The sequence below is a fragment of the Castor canadensis genome, chromosome 11 (assembly GCF_047511655.1).
Source record: "Castor canadensis chromosome 11, mCasCan1.hap1v2, whole genome shotgun sequence".
Classification (NCBI taxonomy): Eukaryota; Metazoa; Chordata; class Mammalia; order Rodentia; family Castoridae; genus Castor; species Castor canadensis.
The window spans coordinates 93,786,712-93,806,971 of record NC_133396.1 but is presented as its reverse complement, the minus strand read 5'-3'; the positions used below and the strand labels follow the sequence as shown (position 1 = coordinate 93,806,971).

Genomic DNA, 20,260 nt, shown 5'->3' with positions numbered 1-20,260 from the left:
TGGCCTAGTCTATTTAAACCAATTTTCTTTCCTCAAACATTCCAAGACAGCCTCATAAAGTTGTTGCAAGAACTCAATGAATTAATTCTTGTAAAGTGCTGTTCTAATGCCCGGCACCTAATAAGTGCTCTGTGAAGTGTTGGCGTGGCCCTGAGAGTACCATCCTTCAGCTGGCCAGCTCTGCTCCTGGTTCTAGAACTGCACCTTTGGTGTCTTTGGAAGTTGGAAGCACAGACGACATCAGCTCTGCCTCTTTCTTGCCTGACTGTCCAGGACCACTTCTCTCTGCTCTTCTTTCTGGAAGCAAGGAGTCTGAATATACTGGGGAATGACTGTTAATGGCTAAGGGGTTTCTTTTAGAGTGATGAAAATGCTCTAGACTTAGAAGCCAACTATTTGGATAGCATCTCCACATAGAAGAAACATTTGGTATTGCTCTAGAAGGTGGAAGAAGGACCAATGACTCCAGATCTGCATAGCTCAAAGTGTGTTCCTCGAACACAAATTCCCACAAAATGCTCAGAGAAAAGATGGTTCCACTGTAACATAAGTTTAGGGTGTGCATAATCCCACATCTCCATTTCATAGTGCTCATCAGAAGAATAAAGGCTCTGAGAAATCCTGGAGGAAAGGAACTCTTTTAATTTTGTACAGCCAAGAGTTCTCAGTTATTTTGTCATATTCTTTGTTTTTGTTATAAATGCTATTATCATTATTCAGGAGTAATGTTCTTTGTGAGTCTGGAAAGGGCTACTTTATGACATTACTCTGCTAGGGGGTGGGTAATCTTTGTGAGAATGTGGCACCTGACTATACACCTTGGTCTTTAGCTTCCGCCTCTGTGAAATGACTAGATGAGTGGTTTTCAGACTTTGAAATGGAGCACAATATTTTAAAGTCAAGCCTCAATATCAAATGCGTTTCTAAAGAGAGGCTCTGGTGGAATTGGTGGGCTGTGGAATTGGTGGGCTGTGGACTTGGCCCCTGTTTATGTGGCCTCCCATCGAGGGCATTCCATGGAAGTCTCTTCAGACTTGAGAGGCCTTTGGACATGGTGGGGAGGTCCTTTGACTTTTCTGTTGTGCCTGAGTTTCTAACTTTTCTTTTAGACGGATGTTCCCTGTCCTAAAGATCAGTGTCACTGGACTGGACCCCAATGCCATGTACTCCCTCCTGCTGGACTTTGTTCCAACGGACAGTCACCGCTGGAAGTACGTCAATGGGGAATGGGTACCTGCGGGCAAGCCAGAGGTCTCCAGCCATAGCTGTGTCTACATCCACCCCGACTCCCCCAACTTTGGGGCCCACTGGATGAAAGCTCCCATCTCCTTCAGCAAAGTGAAGCTGACCAACAAGCTCAACGGAGGTGGGCAGGTGCGCACTGGCCTCCCCACACACCAATCAAGAAATATCAAGGGTGCATTTAGGCAATTAGAGGGGTCCTCACCAGCCTCTTCTCTTACAGAAGCCAATTATTCCCTGGGGTCCAAATGTAAACAGGAATAAACAGCTCTTAATTGGTGCTTTCAGTTTTTAATGGACTTCCTGATGTTAAGAGAGAGTGAGAGAGAGCAGTAGTTTACTTAATCATCAGGGCTCTTTTTAGTTTTGTCTTGTGTGTGCTGCTTTTTACCTAGCCCCTCCCTGGGAGGGAGATGTTTGTGGGTACCAGGGTTTTGTTATTCTCTCTCCTCTCTTTTGGTGTAAGTGGCGTGTTGGCAATAGACAAATACCTTAATAAAAAGCTGCTCCTAAATGAAATAATTACTTCCTCTGCTTGGGCATTATGATAATTATCAATAGAATATTGAATCAGCTTTGGTTTTTCAGAAAAAAAAAATCCAAACAAACCTTAAATAAGGAAGGTTTTATTTAAGGTCTCCAATTAAAGTAAACACAATTTGGGGGGGGGTTCTTTTTGGTTTCTATGGTACGGTTGTGTAAGGTTGTTAGTTACTTTATAAAATATAGATTTTTTGCAGGATATTGGAGACAGTACTGGGAGGAAAAGGCTTTGATTCTCTTCCCCCACCCCACAGATTTGGCTTTGTTCTGCCTATTGCTCTCTGTTTTGTGCCTTCTCTGTTCTTTCTGTGCTTAGCTGGTGGGGAATGTAGGAGTTCTGCTTTAGAAGGTACAGATAATGCCAGCAAGGCTTTGTGGTATCCAGAAGGTTCTAGTTCTTTATTACAATGGGAAACTGAGAAGTAGTTTGTCATTGTCTAGTAGCTTTCACAGCATGAGACTTTCAATGCCCTTTCATTTGAATTATAAAGAGTGGATTATGTATAACCACCAGAAGTCAGATTTCCTCACCCTTTAGTCACAAGTAAAATGTCATTGTCAACATTTTGAGTTACTAGGATTCTCCATTTGAAAAGAAACATATGTTTTAATGGATTGAAATGTGCATGTTGTGTTGAAAATAGGGGAAGGAAATGGAAGTCAGGATGTGGTGGCAGAACACCAAAGACTTAAGAACAACTCCTGTCAGCATCCCATCCGTGACCCTTGTATAAGTGTCAATGTTGTGTTCTCTGGAGCTGCTGGAAAAACCCCCCTACCCCCATTCATTTCTCAGAGGTGGTGAACGTTCAGGTGACTTAGGTGGGGTGGGTGCCAAGTTTGGCACTAACCAAGCATGCTGGTTAGCCAATTCCCTTTCACCTGTGATAGATTGTGCTTGACTTTGCTTCTCTTTATCTTCTTTCCCCAATTCAACAGATAATGCTGAACTCTCTGCACAAGTATGAACCCCAGGTTCACATAGTGCGCGTTGGAGGTGCCCATCGAATGGTCATGAACTGCTCCTTCCCTGAAACCCAATTCATAGCTGTCACTGCCTATCAGAATGAGGAGGTAAGTGTGTGTGTGTGTGTGTGTGTGTGTGTGTGTATAAATGTCACCTGAGAGAGCATGGCAGAGTAGGCAGTGGTTCTGTTATTATCATGAGCAAACTTGGATGAAAGATAAGTTTTCTGGAATTCAGATACTCTTAGGAGTAATGGAGTTAAACAATAGGTTAGCTGTTCTCCCTTCCTCTTGTCTGTTTGCCAAAGGCTCTGTATTTGCTTTCCATCACCATAATGAATACAGCACAACTTGCACAGAGAAGAGGTTTATTTTGTATTACAGTTTTGGAGGTTCCATGCCATGAGCCATCACGTGACCCTCCTTGACTTTGGGCCTGAGATAAGGCAGCACATCATGGTGGGTTGGTGTACAAGGCCAAACAAATCACTCACTTCACCGCCAGGGAGCAAAAATAGAGTGAGAACAGGGCCAGGGTCCCACAATCCCATCCAAAAGTATGCTTCCACTAGGAAGGATTTTGAAGACTCCACCACCTCCTAAAGCACCACCCTTGGGGTGGTGCCTTTACTACTTGGACCTTTGGGGGACACTGAAGATCCAAACTATAGCAGCCTGCTAGTGTGTCTTTTTCTGGTGCCAATAAGGCACAATTGTATGTTGTGGTAAAACTCCTGAGTTCTTTTGAAACTCATAAGTCCTGTTTTGGGGTCCTGAGGTACCCTTGGCCTGTACCAAGCTGGGTGTGTCTGGGGGAGTATGGGCCAATAGAGGTGACTGCTCTTCTTCCACTCTCCTGCTCGAGAAGCAAGTCTGTGGGAATTGATCCAAATGTGTACCCTTCTTTGGGTTTTTATTATCTCTCCTGTGTGTCACCTTTTAATATCTGAGCACATTTAGGTCTTGTCCTGCTCAATAATTTGAACACTGACTGATTGGTCAGAATTCAGAGCCTGGTCTTACCATGGACAGATTTGAGTCCATTCATGTTCTCGAGGGGTTCCCAGGCTTCTGATCATAGGAACAGCTGGGGAACATTGGATTCTTTTCTATTAAACTTGAAAAAAACCCAAATATAATGTATGGTTATTTAAAAGGAATAAAATGAACTAATAGTATAGAAGCAGGCAAAGTAAAACTGAAAAGAAAATCAAAGATAAATGTACTTTTTTTGGCTTTGGAATCCTTTTTTTCCTGAAGACTGCAATTAACAACTTAAAGCATGTTTCCCCATGTGTTTATTATGATGTATAAATATATATGCAATATAGACTGCCTGTATGTTATGTTAGTTTGATTTTTTTTCAATTTAGAAGTATATAATGGGTATCTTTCTCTGCAGCTATATTCAGGCATAATCTCCTTTTCTTCAGTACCTGCAGAATTCAATTGTAACGAAATACCATGCTTCATGTAATCAGCGCCATACCTATGGACATTTAGGTTGTTTCTAATTCTTTTATTCTCTGTTATAGGTAATGCTGCAATGAATATCCTGGTGTATCTATTGTTGTTTGCATGCATGGCAAACACCTAGAAATAGACTTGTTCTGTTAAGAGAAACAGATGTTCAGAATTTTGATAGATATTGTCAAATTGCTTCCCTTAAAAGGGCATCGCCATTGATAGCCCCCATATCTTATCAACATATATTCAGTCTTTTTCATTTTTGCCAATTTGATAGGTTAAAAAACAATCCCTTGTTGCTGCCTTAATCTTCATTTCTTTATTTGGAAGCTTTCAAAGACAGCTAGGCTACTGAGTCAGAATCTCCAAGGATGGGGCCCAGAATCTGTAGTTTTTAGTTTCCCCTAGAGGACCCTGGTACCATCAGGTTGGAAACTGTTGTATTAGTGTCTACAGGTGAAACGAGGATGCAGATTTAGTTCCCTGCAGAGATGTGCAGAGGAAATGTGAGTGCTTCTATATAAAGTAATCTGGCCTCTTGGCAGAAGCCCTGCAGCAGGCCAGTGGGAGCAGTGCTCTGTTGGTACTGTTTTCTAGGATGACAGCCCTCAATTCCACAGCTAGCCCTCCCTCCCCTGCTTCTCACTGTGGGTGGAATCTGGGTCCAAGAGGGAGGAAGTGACTTCTGCATCTCTGGGAAGTATCCTAGCCCCTTCTGGTGTCCAGGCCCCCTGACCATTTGCATGCTGCTTGCTCTCTCAGTCAGTGGTCTTTGTCATTTGGCTCCTGATTTGGGAAATCCCCAAAAATTTATCCTGGCTGCATATGCTGGACAGTTCCCTCTGAACTACTTGCCTGTTTTATCGTGATTTTTCAACAAGCTCTTCAGCCTGACTTGCCTATTTCTAGTACTTGATTACCATGGTAATCAGATTATGCAAATCTAACCACAGAGACTCCTTCTGCCCACAAGTTTCCCTGAGAGACAAGTGGGCCTGAAGTTGGGTGAGAGTAGCCAAAGGCTTTGCACCTTTTTACCACCCAATCTCTTCAGGTTTTAGCCAAGAAAAAGATCAGAACTCCATACCTCTCCTCCCTTCTTCTCCTGATTTTTTCCTCACAAATTCTGGCACAGAATGTGTTGTGTTTTTATTTTACTTTTCTTTCTTCACCAGAGAGTCTTGGGCTCTTGCTAACATAAATATTTGGTTAAATATTTATTTAATAAATCATATTGGGTATTATTATATGTTGGTTGTTCTTCTAGAAGCTGGGAATGAGACAATGAATAAAACGGATGTAAAAACAAAAACAAAACAGATGTGAACCCTGTTCTCAAAGCCTTCACATCTCATGGGTGGGATAAGAAAACAAATATTCTATCTCTTCCTCTATCTGTATCTTCATACGATTTTTATGACTCTATATTTCTGTCAGATGTCTCTGGTGAGAAATGAAGCAGTTTCAGGCTAAGTGACAGGAGTGGAGGGTAATGTGTTTTGCATTTACATGGCCTAGTAGGGAAGTGATTCCTTAAGAATAAGGAATTGATGTTTAACTGGACTGTCTAAGAGAGGTAGGCTCACCCTGTCCTACTGTCCCCTGGGTTCCAAGTGACAAGAAAAGGAACTTGCATGTGGTATGTGCTCAGTGATTCTTGAACAAAAAGAAAAATGAGTCAAAGAGGGAATGCTGGGTTCAGCACAGCAGGGCTTTACTCATTTCTGAAGCTTTGTACTTTTTTTTGCTGACTTTACACAGCATTTATCATTCTCACCACATGCCATCATGAAATGTTCTTTGCTAGAGACAGTGCAGTAGGGATTTAGTGCAGGAGTAAGAAAAGAAACATGGGGAAGGAGGAGCAGAAAAAGAGAAGGAATTCTGATTTTACAGGAATTCATGGATGAACACAAAGGTTTCTGTCTGCTCCATACATGTTCCACTTTCACTAACACTTTCTGTCTTTGCAAATGCAAGATCACAGCTCTCAAAATCAAGTACAACCCTTTTGCCAAGGCCTTCCTGGATGCCAAGGAAAGGTGAGTAGAGGAATTTCAGTAAAGTCTTATGGATTGAGTTCTGTAAATGTGAGATTTATGATTGTACTGAAAGGGAATAGGATAGTGATGCTTGCATTATCTTTGATAGAAATGCAATTTGATGTTCAAAAATCTCACAAAACTGACCAAAATTATAATTGTCAGTTTCTATAGTAGAGGTCCAGGAGAACCTCTAACTTCCAATGTTTTGTCAGCTCTGTTTTACTGTAGGTTCTTGAAGGTACACAACTACATTACAAATGTTATTTAGATTTTATTATTTACTTTGTCCTTTTTCCAATTACTTCTGAGTAATAAGGTTTTATAAGTTGTTGTTTGTTTGTGAAGTATGTTTGTGTTTTTGAGACAGGGTCTTACTATGTAGCCCAGGCTGACCTTGAACTTGAAATCCTCTGCTTCTGCCTTCTGAGCACTGTAATTATAGACATGCACCACTCTTGGCTTTAAGTTTTTTTTAAAGCTACACTTAGCCTAAGAGAAGTGAGTAATGGTTGGAGGCTCATGTTTTTCAGGTCTGAGAAGAAAAGTTCGAAACTTCTGGAGATGTGAATGATGACTGCCACTTTGGGCCAGTGACTTAACATCATCCTATCTTTCCTTTCCATTCTAGGAAAAAATTCAAAGATAGTAGTACTTATCACCGACTTTTCTATTGACAACACCCAGAATATAAATATGATTACCTTTAAAGTGTTCAGATTTTATTGCCTGAGCTTTGAATTTTTTTCATTTGTTTTATAACTGTTTTTCATATTTCCTTTTCATTTTAAAGGCTTTGGATTAATGGACAGATGTTTATAATGATACATCACAGGAATGCGTTTTGTTCAATATTTGAATGAATTTTGATGATGCAGATGACACATAACTTTTTCAGATAGCAAAGTCTTAAAGGACAAGCTGATATGTGAGATGATAGAATCTAGACTCAAAATGATCATAGCTTGGTATGAAGAAAATTTAGAACTTTGCATAAGAAGTTCTGATTTTGAGTCCCAGCTTTGGCATTTTGATCTTGTATAAGTCAATTTACCTTCTTGAGATCTACTTTTTTACTCTGCAAATATGTATAGCAATCTTCTCCTCACAGGGTCATTGGTGGATCTTGCGTATCACATATGTAATTATGTTCCAAAGTCCTATGGAAATCTTAGCTGTTGTCAGTCCCTAAATCTTGTCAGGCATGTGCAATAATAACAAATCAGTAAGATCAAAATAAAGATCAACAATCATAAGTATGATAATAGAGGCAACTTCACAGAGCAATTGCACAAGTACAAATAGTGCCCTGGAGGATAAAGAATGGGGGAAAGATAGCAGCTTTGAGGAAAAAAAAGGTGTTTGGTTTTCTTATTCCCAGAAATTTATTACTGTCTGAAGAGAATTTGGGGTCTGCTTTATTTTGGACTTGTAACATGGTTGTGACTTTCGTTACTCTTTCAGGAATCACTTAAAAGACATTCCAGAGGCTATCTCTGAGAGCCAGCAAGTTGCCTACTCTCACTGTGAGTTGGGTGAATAGCAGGGGGAGGTATGGGCTACACTGGGGGTGAGTTCCCTCCACACCCAGATACCTTACTATCACCACTGCCTAAGGCCTAGTCCAAATCAAAACCCCGCAGATTATTCCTTCAATTCAAGACAAATTCATGCCCTTTGTAGGGGAAGGAGGAAGGGAGGGAGAGAAGAAGGGAAGGAGGAAGAGAGAGAGAGAAAGACACACACACACACACACGCACACACAGAGAGAGAGAGAGAGAGGGAGAGAGAGAGAGAGAGAGAGTAGAGTTAGTTTGTTCCTTGGCTTAAGGTACATAAACAAACCTTAGGCAGGAGATATGAATGGAAATGTTGAATTGCTTACATTCTGTTTTTTCTTGTGAGTGAGGCTAAGAGCTCTCAAGAGTTCATGTTAGGCTTATTTCTTACCTACATACTCTGCTCTCTTGTCATTCTGGTTTGGATTTTTTTTCACTTTACTTAATGTTTGCTAATTTTGGAGTTGGTCACCATTGAAATGTCTCATGCAGGCTGTGGACGCACATATGAGAAGGGTCTGCATTTGTTGACAGGAGGGCCTGAGGGAGAGCTGGAGCAGTACAGCTGGTATTCCAAAGGCAGCGTTGGACATCCCGTAGGGTACCACTCTGCCTGTCCTGGGACGATAGAGGAGGCCCCACAATGGAGGGAGTCCTCTGAAGCTGCAGCAGTAACGCAAGGGCAGTGACATCAGAGTAGTAAAGTTAACCCTTTGATACACTGTTTGATTTCGATTACAGTGACTCACTAAGAAGATCCCTGCTACCATTTTAAAGCTGTGCAATTCTTCAGTCCCGCCTTCCCCAAACCTTAATGCATCTTCTATGCCAGAAGCGGCAGAATAACCACACAGAGAAGCAGCTCTCAAAAAAAGCATTTCATTGACCTGGAATCAAAACCCCTTTTGTTTAGATTAGGGCCACATGTAAAGCCACACCTTCTTAACTTTCATGTATTGTAATCTTGGCAAGCTTCTTGAGGTGGCATACTAAGTGGTTTTGCGGTCTTTTGCCTGGTTTTGCCCATTAGACACCTGAATCTTGACTCTATTAACCAGTGTAGGGAGGTCTTAAAATTTCTCTTTTCCCTCTAAAGTTGCTATTATTTTAGTCTATGATGTAAACTAATAATAGACAGGTTAATAGGAAAGAAAGCACAGAAATTTATATATGTGCAGAAACATGAGAGTCATACAAAAATATAAGACTCAAAGAAAATGCCAGATGATTGGTGTTTCAACAGCACCTTGAGTTATTTGCGAGAGAAACAGGGACTTGAGACTGCTGGGGGTGGGGAAGTGGCAACATAAATTGTAGAAGGGTAAAGGGAAGAAAAATGCATTGAATAGAGGTTGTCTTACTATGTAGATAAAGTTGCACAGGTAATAGCTTTCAAAAAAATATGTGACAGCCTGTGGAAATCTCTGGACAGGTCCAGGTAAATCTGTAAGGGGAGTTTCATGAAAAGCCTGTTTGCATATGCTGTTTATCTCCTACATGTCTCCCCCCCACAGAAGGACAGCTTTTCTGAGCTATATTTGTGTCACAGCCCCTCTGAATATCCATCTCATAATATTCTAAGGAAGTATATTTTGGGGTGGCCTATTTCAATCTCCCTCACCAGGTAGGAACCCCTGGGTCATGTGTTTACAAAATGAAGGTGACAAAGGACTTCTTTGAAATGATTGAGTGCACACTTTGTATATGAACTGTGTATAGCTTGCTTACTGATATTTCAAAAGTACTTAAGTAATGACAGTGGGTTTTAATACCGCGGCTCCATTTCGACATTGCTGAAGCCCAGGTGACACTACTTAGTCAGTATTTTTAAAGGGAGTCTCTGGTCTTATCTGAATCCCCCATCTGTCATGTCAGCTGAGATCTGGTAGAACAGGCTTCTGTTTCAGAGCTTGCATTACTAAGTCTCAGTCTTTGCCCAGGAATTCTCTTAAGTACAGTCTTCTGTTCAAAATCTTCATTATTTTCTGTGAATTATTCCGCTGCCTTCCTAAATATTCTGTAAAATGCTTGCTATTGAGGTGTGCAAGGCCAGTTCTCTGTCTTTCTCTGTGTTCTCAGAATCCTGTTTGTGGGTTGGTGATAGAAGGCATTACCTTCCCACTGAGTATAAAGAGAGGGGCCATCACTCTTTCTGTGTAACCACTTTAAACAGCTCTTAGTAACTGTAGGCTAGTGACTTACATACACATCTAATGCTCCTAGACTGATGCTTATAAACTAAGCCGGCAGCTACTTAACTTGCATTTCTATTAGCTTCTGCATTCTGGTTGTATTTTGCATGGCTATTTCCAGCATTTTAAAATGATTTTTACACATTGATAGCACCTGTCATCCATCTCCAGAGAAGCTAGGTCACCTGCTCATGGGTAAGGGTGTGGCAGCTGGGTGGTGGTATCCCCACATGGGCAGGCATCAGTGTCATTCACAAGAAATAGCCATGCAAAGTAGCTGGTCAACTGATAGTGATGTGAAAGTCCCTGTGTCTTCCTCTTGTCTATTCTAGTGGGAGGCTGGATCTTTTCCAATCCGGATGCCATGTGTGCGGCAGGAAATACCAATTACCAGTATGCTGCTTCTTTGCCTCTGCCTGCTCCCCACACCCACCATGGCTGTGAGCACTACTCTGGCCTCCGAGGACACCGGCAGGCTCCCTACCCTTCTGCGTACATGCATAGAAACCATTCTCCCTCAGGTGTGTGGTTCAGCTAATTAAACCTTTGGGCATAAGCTGAGGGTTGGGGAAGAGGAGAGAGAAATGGATCTATAAACAGTGAGTAAAAAGAAGTATCTGAAGATGGAACCTCTTTCATATAATATGTATATTATATCTATAATATTGCATAGTATTATTTTTGTTTTATTCTATTGTTATTTTACATTCTAGTATTGATGGTGTGGTGATAAAAGTTTTAGTGCTTTGTAATTATTTCATGAAGCACACAGTTACCTGAAATTCCTAATGGGTGTGAAAAGCCTTGTTCCAGGGTGCTGGTATCCTGAACAGTTTCAGGCTGATCTCTGAAAGCCAAGTCAAATTGTGGGTTTGAAGCACTCAGCTAGTTCTTTCCTACAGTTGCATTCAGGGCTTAGTCCAGGGTATACTGGGTCCAGCATTGGAGGATTATTATTAGGAAGGTTTCTGCAGAGCTGCATTGCTAACCATTCAGTCCTTAGTTTGATTCAGTTGGAGTTGTGAAACCACTTAATAATTTTTGCAGCCCAATTTTCTTTTAAGTTGGCTCTATTATTTGCATGTTTTTTTCTTATTCTTTGCTGTTTTGTCTACCTTGGCCTGTGTATGCCCAGACCTTGCCTGATTATTACAGCTGTTTTTTTTTAAAGGAGAAATGAAAGGAAAAGTCAAATTTCCATTTGATTATTCATGCAACAAATATTTATTGAGGGCCAGCTATATGTCAGGCTCTGTTTTAGGCAGATGAACAAAGTACTCTACTGTGATGGAGATCCTGTTCTAAGATGAATACTGTTTTTTCCTGTAGGTATTATGGTTTGAACAGGGCCTCATGTTTGTTAGGCAGGTACTCTACCACTTGAGGCACTCCACCAGCCTTGAGATCCTATTCTAATATGGAGAGATCAACAGTGAATAAAACAAATAAGTAAAAGTTCATGGGATGGGGACTGCCTCCTTCCTTCCTCAGTGATATCCTGAGCACTGCATTTACAGAGGACGTCCTGGTCATCAGCTACCCTGTGCCCCACAGGTGGCTACCACTGGAACCCTCAACAGCTGCCAGGAGGGGAGTGACTACTGGTAGTAGAAACTGGCAGAGTCTCACTCTGTTTCCAGGTGCTTTCCTGTGGTCAGTGCATGAAATACCTCTTCTGAGCACCTGCCATGAACCAGGTTCTTTCAGGTAGTGGAGAGAAGAAGGTGATTAAGACACAGCTTCTCTGTAGAGGGACGCAGTGCTACAAAACTATACACATAATTAGCCATAATACAATATAGTGAGTGTTCATGTGGTCTTCAGACCTGCACATCACCTGGGAACTTGTTAGAACTATTAACACTCAGGCTTTACTCCTGGACCAGAGCCTGCCTTTTAACAAAGTCCCCAGGAGACTTGTAGGCACATTGAAGTTTGAGAGGCAATCTATAACAACACATAAGCCAGGATGCTATGGGAATGAAGAAAAAAGAGCAATGACATCTGCCTGGGGGAGGCAGAGAAGGCTGCCTAGAGGGGTTAGTATTTAAACTGAGCCTTGAAGGATGAATAGAAAACAACAGATGTAGATGTGGGCAGGAGTGAAAGATGGATGACATATGACTCAGGCAGAAATGTGGGGCATTCCAGGTAGAGGGAGCCCCGTGAGCAAGGGCACAGAGGTTGAAAGGGTGAAAGGGCCTGGGTTGTCTGGGGAACCAGACATCTGGAACAGAATGGGAAAGGAGACAGCTGGAAGATACAAGAACTATGGTTGCAAGTGCCAGATCCTTAAAAGAGGCTGCCTGTCCAAGTTCATTTTGTCCCGCTGTAACAAAATGACATGGGATAATTTGTAAAGAACAGAAATTTACTTCCATACACTTGTAGAGGCTAGGTAGTCACAGATCAAGGCAAGGGTATTTAGGGCCTTCTTGCTGTTTTATAACATGGCAGAAGTCATCTTATGAGAGAGAGAGAGAGAGAGAGAGAGAGAGAGAGAGAGAGAGAGAGAGAGAGAGAGAGAGAGAAAGAGAGAGAGAAAGAGAGAGAGAGAGAGAATTTCATTTTTTTATAAGGAAATGTCTCCCACAATATGGCATCACTCCATCCATGAGGGTTCTTAAAGGTCCCACTTCTCAACACCACTGCATTGGGGATTAAATTCCTGACATATGAACTTTGGGGGAACTCATTCAAACCATAGCACCCAGGATATATACATTGGAAACTTCCTCCTCTCACTCCTTTCCCCCCATTTTCCTTCCTTCTTTCCTCCCTTCTTTTTCTTCTTCCTCTTTCTTGTATACACTATTTATGCAAATGAAGTTTCAAAGAAGAAGAAGACGCTAGTCTTTTTTCCCCCATAAAGTTATATACATTTAAGGTATATAAAATGACATTCAGATATACATAGTGAAATGGTTACTTCAGTCAAGCAAGTTAAAATATCTATTTTCTCACATAGTTACCTTTTTTTGTTCAGGTGAGAGCCCCTGAAATTGACCCTCTTAATAAAGTTTCAGAATACAGTACAATATTATTAACTGTAGTCCTCATGCTGTGTGCTAGATCTTTCGACTTACTCATCCCACATATCTGTATTTTTATATCTTTTGATCAACATCTCCTCATCCCCCTTTCTACTCACTGCTTCTGTGTATTCAACTCTTTAGATTCTATATATAAGATAGGTCATTCAGTCTTTTTCACTGTGAAAAGAAGCTATTCTTGAGATGTTAAAATCTACTTGAGGATCATTGAAAAGAATACTCCTGGACTTCAGAAATCTCCTTTGGGCACTGGTAGCCCTTAGACTTAGCTTGTTGGGATGTGGTTCTGGTCCATTCTTTTTTTTTTTTTTTTGGGCTTTAACAACAGAAATTTATTTTTTCACAGTCTAGAGGGTAGCAATCCAAGATCAAAATGTTAGTAGGGTTGGTTTCTTCTGAGGGTTCTCTCCCTGGCTTGGCAATTTCTCCTTGTGTCTTTTTTTTTATTGTTTTATATTAATATTCATATGTGCATACAAGGCTTGGGTCATTTCTCCCCCCTGCCCCCACCCCCTCCCTTACCACCCACTCTGCCCACTCCCTCTCCCCCAAACCCCCTCAATACCCAGCAGAAACTATTTTGCCTTATTTCTAATTTTGTTGTAGAGAGAGTATAAGCAATAATAGGAAGGAACAAGGGTTTTTGCTGGTTGAGATAAGGATAGCTATACAGGGAATTGACTCACATTGATTTCCTGTGCGTGGGTGTTACCTTCTAGGTTAATTCTTCTTGATCTAACCTTTTCTCTAGTTCCTGGTCCCCTTCTCCTATTGGCCTCAGTTGCTTTTAAGGTGTCTGCTTTAGTTTCTCTGCGTTAAGGGCAACAAATGCTAGCTAGTTTTTTAGGTGTCTTACCTATCCTCACCCCTCCCTTGTGTGCTCTCGCTTTTATCATGTGCTCAAAGTCCAATCCCCTTGTTGTGTTTGCCCTTGATCTAATGTCCACATATGAGGGAGAACATACGATTTTTGGTCTTTTGGGCCAGGCTAACCTCACTCAGAATGATGTTCTCCAATTCCATCCATTTACCAGTGAATGATAACATTTCGTTCTTCTTCATGGCTGCATAAAATTCCATTGTGTATAGATACCACATTTTCTTAATCCATTCGTCGGTGGTGGGGCATCTTGGCTGTTTCCATAACTTGGCTATTGTGAATAGTGCCGCAATAAACATGGGTGTGCAGTTACCTCTGGAGTAAACTGTGTCACAGTCTTTTGGGTATATCCCCAAGAGTGGTATTGCTGGATCAAATGGTAGGTCAATGTTTAGCTTTTTAAGTAGCCTGCAAATTTTTTTCCAGAGTGGTTATACTAGTTTACATTCCCACCAACAGTGTAAGAGGGTTCCTTTTTCCCCGCATCCTCGCCAACACCTGTTGGTGGTGGTGTTGCTGATGATGGCTATTCTAACAGGGGTGAGGTGGAATCTTAGCGTGATTTTAATTTGCATTTCCTTTATTGCTAGAGATGGTGAGCATTTTTTCATGTGTTTTTTGGCCATTTGAATTTCTTCTTTTGAGAAAGTTCTGTTTAGTTCACTTACCCATTTCTTTATTGGTTCATTAGTTTTGGGAGAATTTAGTTTTTTAAGTTCCCTATATCTGGTTATCAGTCCTTTGTCTGATGTATAGTTGGCAAATATTTTCTCCCACTCTGTGGGTATTCTCTTCAGTTTAGAGACCATTTCTTTTGATGAACAGAAGCTTTTTAGCTTTATGAGGTCCCATTTATCTATGGTATCTCTCAGTTGCTGTGCTGCTGGGATTTCGTTGAGAAAGTTCTTACCTATACCTACTAACTCCAGAGTATTTCCTACTCTTTCCTGTATCAACTTTAGAGTTTATGGTCTGATATTAAGATCCTTGATCCATTTTGAGTTAATCTTGGTATAGGGTGATATACATGGACCTAGTTTCAGTTTTTTGCAGACTGCTAACCAGTTTTCCCAGCAGTTTTTGTTGAAGAGGCTGCTATTTCTCCATCGTATATTTTTAGCTCCTTTGTCAAAGACAAGTTGGTTGTAGTTGTGTGTCTTCATATCTGGGTCCTCTGTTCTGTTCCACTGGTCTTCATGTCTGTTTTTGTGCCAGTACCATGCTGTTTTTATTGTTATTGCTTTGTAATATAGTTTGAAGTCAGGTATTGTGATACCTCCTGCATTGTTCTTTTGACTGAGTATTGCCTTGACTATTCGTGGCCTCTTATGTTTCCATATAAATTTAACAGTAGATTTTTCAATTTCTTTAATGAATGTCATTGGAATTTTGATGGGAATTGCATTAAACATGTAGATTACTTTTGGGAGTATCGACATTTTTACTATGTTGATTCTACCAATCCATGAGCATGGGAGATCTCTCCACTTTCTATAGTCTTCCTCAATCTCTTTCTTCAGAAGTGTATAGTTTTCCTTGTAGAGGTCTTTCACATCTTTTGTTAGGTTTACACCTAGGTATTTGATTTTTTTTGAGGCTATTGTAAATGGAATTGTTTTCATACATTCTTTTTCAGTTTGCTCATTGTTAGTGTATAGAAATGCTAATGATTTTTCTATGTTGATTTTATATCCTGCTACCTTGCTATAGCTATTGATGATGGCTAGTAGCTTCTGAGTTGAGTTTTTTGGGTCTTTAAGGTATAGGATCATGTCGTCTGCAAATAGGGATATTTTGACAGTTTCTTTACCTATTTGTATTCCTTTTATTCCTTCTTGCCTCATTGCTCTGGCTAGGAATTCCAGTACTATGTTGAATAGGAGTGGGGATAGTGGGCATCCTTGTCTGGTTCCTGATTTTAGAGGGAATGGTTTCAGTTTTTCTCCATTAAGTATAATGCTGGTTGTAGGTTTGTCATATATAGCTTTTATAATGTTGAGGAACTTTCCTTCTATTCCTAGTTTTCTTAGAGCTTTTATCATGAAATGGTGTTGGATCTTATCAAAGGCTTTTTCTGCGTCTATTGAGATGATCAAGTGGTTTTTGTCTTTGCTTCTGTTAATGTGGTTTATTACATTTATTGATTTTTGTATGTTGAACCACCCCTGCAACCCTGGGATGAAGCCTTCTTGGTCGTGGTGAATAATCTTTTTGATGTGTTGTTGAATTCGGTTTGCCATTATTTTGTTGAGGATTTTTGCGTCAATGTTCATTAAGGAGATTGGCCTATAGTTCTTTTTGGAGGTGTCTTTGCCTGGTTTTGGGATAAGTGTAATACTGGCTTCATAAAATGTGTTTGGCAGTTTTCCTTCCCTTTCTTTTTCGTTGAACAGTTTAAGGAGGGTTGGTATCAGTTCTTCTTTAAAAGTCTGATAGAATTCAGCAGAGAATCCATCAGGTCCTGGACTTTTCTTTTTGGGGAGACTCTTGATTGTTGCTTCAATTTCATTTTGTGTTATAGGTCTATTCAGGTGATTAATTTCCTCTTGGTTCAGTTTTGGATGATTATATGTATCTAGAAATCTGTCCATTTCTTTAAGATTTTCAAATTTATTTGCATAGAGGTTCTCAAAGTAGTCTCTGATGATTTCCTGGACTTCCATGGTGTTGGTTGTTATCTCCCCTTTTTCATTCCTGATTGTACTAATTTGGATTTTTTCTCTCCTCATTTTAGTCAGGTTTGCCAGGGGTCTATCGATCTTGTTTATTTTTTCAAAGAACCAACTTTTTGTTTCATTAATTCTTTGTATGGTTTTTTTGGTTTCTATTTCGTTGATTTCAGCTCTTATTTTTATTATTTCTCTCCTATTTGTTTTGGGATTTGCTTGTTCTTGTTTTTCTAGGAGTTTGAGATGTATCATTAGGTCATTGATTTGGGATCTTTCAGTCTTTTTAATATATGCACTCATGGCTGTAAACTTTCCTCTCAGGACTGCCTTAGCTGTGTCCCATAGGTTCTGGTAGGTTGTGTTTTCATTTTCATTGACTTCCATGAACTTTTTAATTTCCTCTTTTATTTCATCAATGATCCATTCTTCATTAAGTAATGAGTTATTTATTTTCCCGCTGTTTGCATGTTTTTTGTCTTTACTTTTGTTGTTGAGTTCTACTTTTACTGCATTGTGATCAGGTAGTATGCATGGTATAATTTCTGTTTTCTTATATTTGCTGAGACTTGCTTTGTGCCCTAGGATATGATCTATTTTGGAGAAGGTTCCTTGGGCTGCTGAGAAGAATGTATATTGTGTAGAGGTTAGATGAAATGTTCTGTAGACATCAACAGGTCCATTTGATCTATTGCATATTTTAGATCTTGGATTTCTTTATTGAGTTTTTGTTTGGATGACCTATCTATTGATGATAATGGGGTGTTAAAGCCTCCCACAACCACTGTGTTGGCGTTTATATATGCTTTTAGGTCTTTCAGGGTATGTTTGGTGAAATTGGTTGCGTTGACATTGGGTGCATACAGGTTGATAATTATTATTTCCTTTTGGTCTATTTCCCCTTTTATTAGTATGGAATGTCCTTTATCTCATTTGATCAATGTAGGTTTGAAGTCTACTTTGTCAGAGATAAGTATTGCTACTCCTGCCTGTTTTCGGGGGCCTTTGGCTTGGTAAATCTTCTTCCAGCCTTTTATCCTAAGCCTATGCTTATTTCTGTCGGTGAGATGGGTCTCCTGTAAGCAACAAATTGTTGGAGCTTCCTTTTTAATCCATTTTGTCAAGCGGTGCCTTTTGATGGGTGAATTAAGTCCGTTAACATTAAGCGTTAGTACTGATAGGTATGTGGTGATTCCTGTCATTTATTTGTCTTAGTTGTTTGAAGGTTTGATTGTGTGTACCTAAGTTGAGGTTACTCTCTACTGTCTTGCTTTTTCTTTTCCTGTGGTTTGGTGCTGCCTGTCTTTTCATGGTTACGTTGGGTTTCACTTTCTGTGTGCAGAATCCCTTGCAGAATCTTTTGTAGTGGTGGCTTTGTGGTCACATATTATTTTAGTTTCTGCTTATCATGGAAGACTTTTATTGCTCCATCTATTTTGAATGATAGTTTTGCTGGGTAGAGTATCCTGGGGTTGAAGTTATTTTTATTCAGTGCCTGGAAGATCTCACCCCACGCTCTTCTTGCTTTTAATGTTTCTGTTGAGAAGTCTGCTGTGATTTTGATGGGTTTACCTTTGTATGTTACTTGTTTTTTCTCTCTTACAGCCTTCAATATTCTTTCCTTAGTTTCTGAACTTGTTGTTTTAATGATGATATGTCGTGGGGTAGTTCTATTTTGATCTGGTCTGCTTGGTGTCCTGGAGGCCTCTTGCATCTGTATGGGAATATTTTTCTCTAGATTTGGGAAATTTTCCATTATTATTTTGTTGAATATATTACGCATTCCCTTCGCTTTCACCTCTTCTCCTTCTTCAATGCCCATGATTCTCAAGTTTGGTCTTTTGATGGAGTCGGTGAGTTCCTGCATTTTCTTTGCACAGGTCTTGAGATTCTGTCTTCTGTTTGTTCTATTCTGCTGGATTGGCCTTCCGTTTTGTTTTGCAGTTCTGTTTCGTTCTTTTTTCTGAGGTTTTCCATATCCTGGGTGGTTTCCTCTTTAATGTTGTCTATTTTTGTCCTGAGTTCATTTATCCATTTATTCATCGTGTTCTCTGTTTCACTTTGGTGTTTATACAGTGCTTCTATGGTTTCCTTTATTTCTTCTTTTGCTTTTTCAAATTCTCTATTTTTGTTGTCTTGGAATTTCTTGAGTGTCTCCTGTACATTTTGGTTGACCCTATCCAGTATCATCTCTATAAAATTCTCATTGAGTACCTGTAGTATGTCTTCTTTTAAATTAATTTTGTGGGCTTCATTGGGTCCTTTGGCATAGTTTATCTTCATTTTGTTGGAGTCTGGTTCTGAGTATCTGTTTTCTTCATTCCCCTCTGGTTCCTGTACTAATTTTTTGCTGTGGGGAAACTGGTTTTCCTGTTTTTTCTGTCTTCCCATCATTGTCTTTGGTGTTGTTACTGTCCCTGTACTGTGTGCAATTAAGTATTTTCTAGCTTGTAATAATAACAATGGTAATATTTAGAATGGAAGGGTGAGCCGAGATGGAAAGCTAGAAGTTAAAGAAAAGGGGAAAACAAATACACAGACAAAAAGGAGAGAGCAGAACAAGGTTTCAGACAAGAAAGTTTCAAAGGTATAAACAGGGAGCATTAGTGTACTAATTGACAGTAAGCTGAACAGACATTAGAGAGACAGAGAAAGGATTGAAAATTAAAGATAAAAAAATAAAAAATAAGTAAATGAAAGAAATATCTATATATAAAAATGAATTGAAATAAAATGGAAAATAGAAAATTAAAAAAAAAAACCCAAAAAACCAAAAAAGTCCAAGTTCAAATGCAATGAAGTTTCAGTCTTAATAATTTGGTTGTCTGTCTCGGTCTCCAATCCTGGAGATAGTGCCTCAGATGTTGTTCTGTAGTTGTCTCATCAAAGGGGATGCATAAAGTAGAACAAAACTACACACACACACACACACACACACACACACACACACACACACACACACACACAAAACCCCACCAGGTGTCCAAAGTTAAAATGCAATGCAGTTTCAGTAAGTTTTTCAGCTTGCCGGTGTAATTCAGTTGTTCTCTCATCAAGGGTAGGGAGAAAAAGAAAAAAAAGGGTCTGGAGACAGTTCTGAGAATGGTATCTGCAGCTGTAGCTTGTCTGCCCACTGCTGTCAGCCTGCTGTTGCTGGAGTCTTAATTTATGCAGATCTTTGGGGTGAGCTTAGCACTCACCTGGCCCTGTAGGCTTTGTTTGTTCAGAGTTCTCCTGTGCTGAGCCTGTGCTACAAGCTTTCCCCTTTCCAAGCACACTGGGGGAGGTGACACTGCACCCGAGTTGTCAGGCCTGCGTGTTTATTTACAGTTCATGTAGGAGGTGGGTCTTCCCTCCTCTCCTGTGGAGTTTTCCTCCCTCTGCCACTTTCACAAGCTTTCCTGCTCCTGATTACTGGGCGGTGCTGCTGGTCCTGCCATCCGCCATGTTTGTTTACAGTTCACGTGGGAAGTGGGTCTTCCCTCCTCTCCTGTGGAGTTTTCCTCCCTCTACCACTCTCACAAGCTTTCCCGCTCCTGGTTGCTGGGCGTGTACCCCCGCTCCTGCCAGAGCCTCTCCGCCTGCCCGGCTTGTTTATTTACAGTCCCGGGAAGGATTCCCTTCCCCCAATCTTCAGCGCTCAGGGTGCC

The 20,260-nt window shown here is 40.4% G+C and overlaps 1 protein-coding gene across 3 annotated transcripts in view; it reads left to right on the top strand.

Moving 5' to 3' along the window:
- The window catches only part of Tbx19 (T-box transcription factor 19), a 59,567-nt gene that overhangs the window by 33,931 nt on the left and 5,376 nt on the right, over window positions 1–20,260 (top strand). For all 3 annotated transcript variants that reach the window (XM_074047547.1, XM_074047546.1, XM_020178883.2), the window contains 5 exons: window positions 1,110–1,374; window positions 2,725–2,859; window positions 6,199–6,260; window positions 7,725–7,786; window positions 10,344–10,532. In XM_074047547.1, coding sequence (XP_073903648.1) covers window positions 1,110–1,374; window positions 2,725–2,859; window positions 6,199–6,260; window positions 7,725–7,786; window positions 10,344–10,532 — 713 coding nt within the window. The remainder of the gene's footprint in view (window positions 1–1,109; window positions 1,375–2,724; window positions 2,860–6,198; window positions 6,261–7,724; window positions 7,787–10,343; window positions 10,533–20,260) is intronic.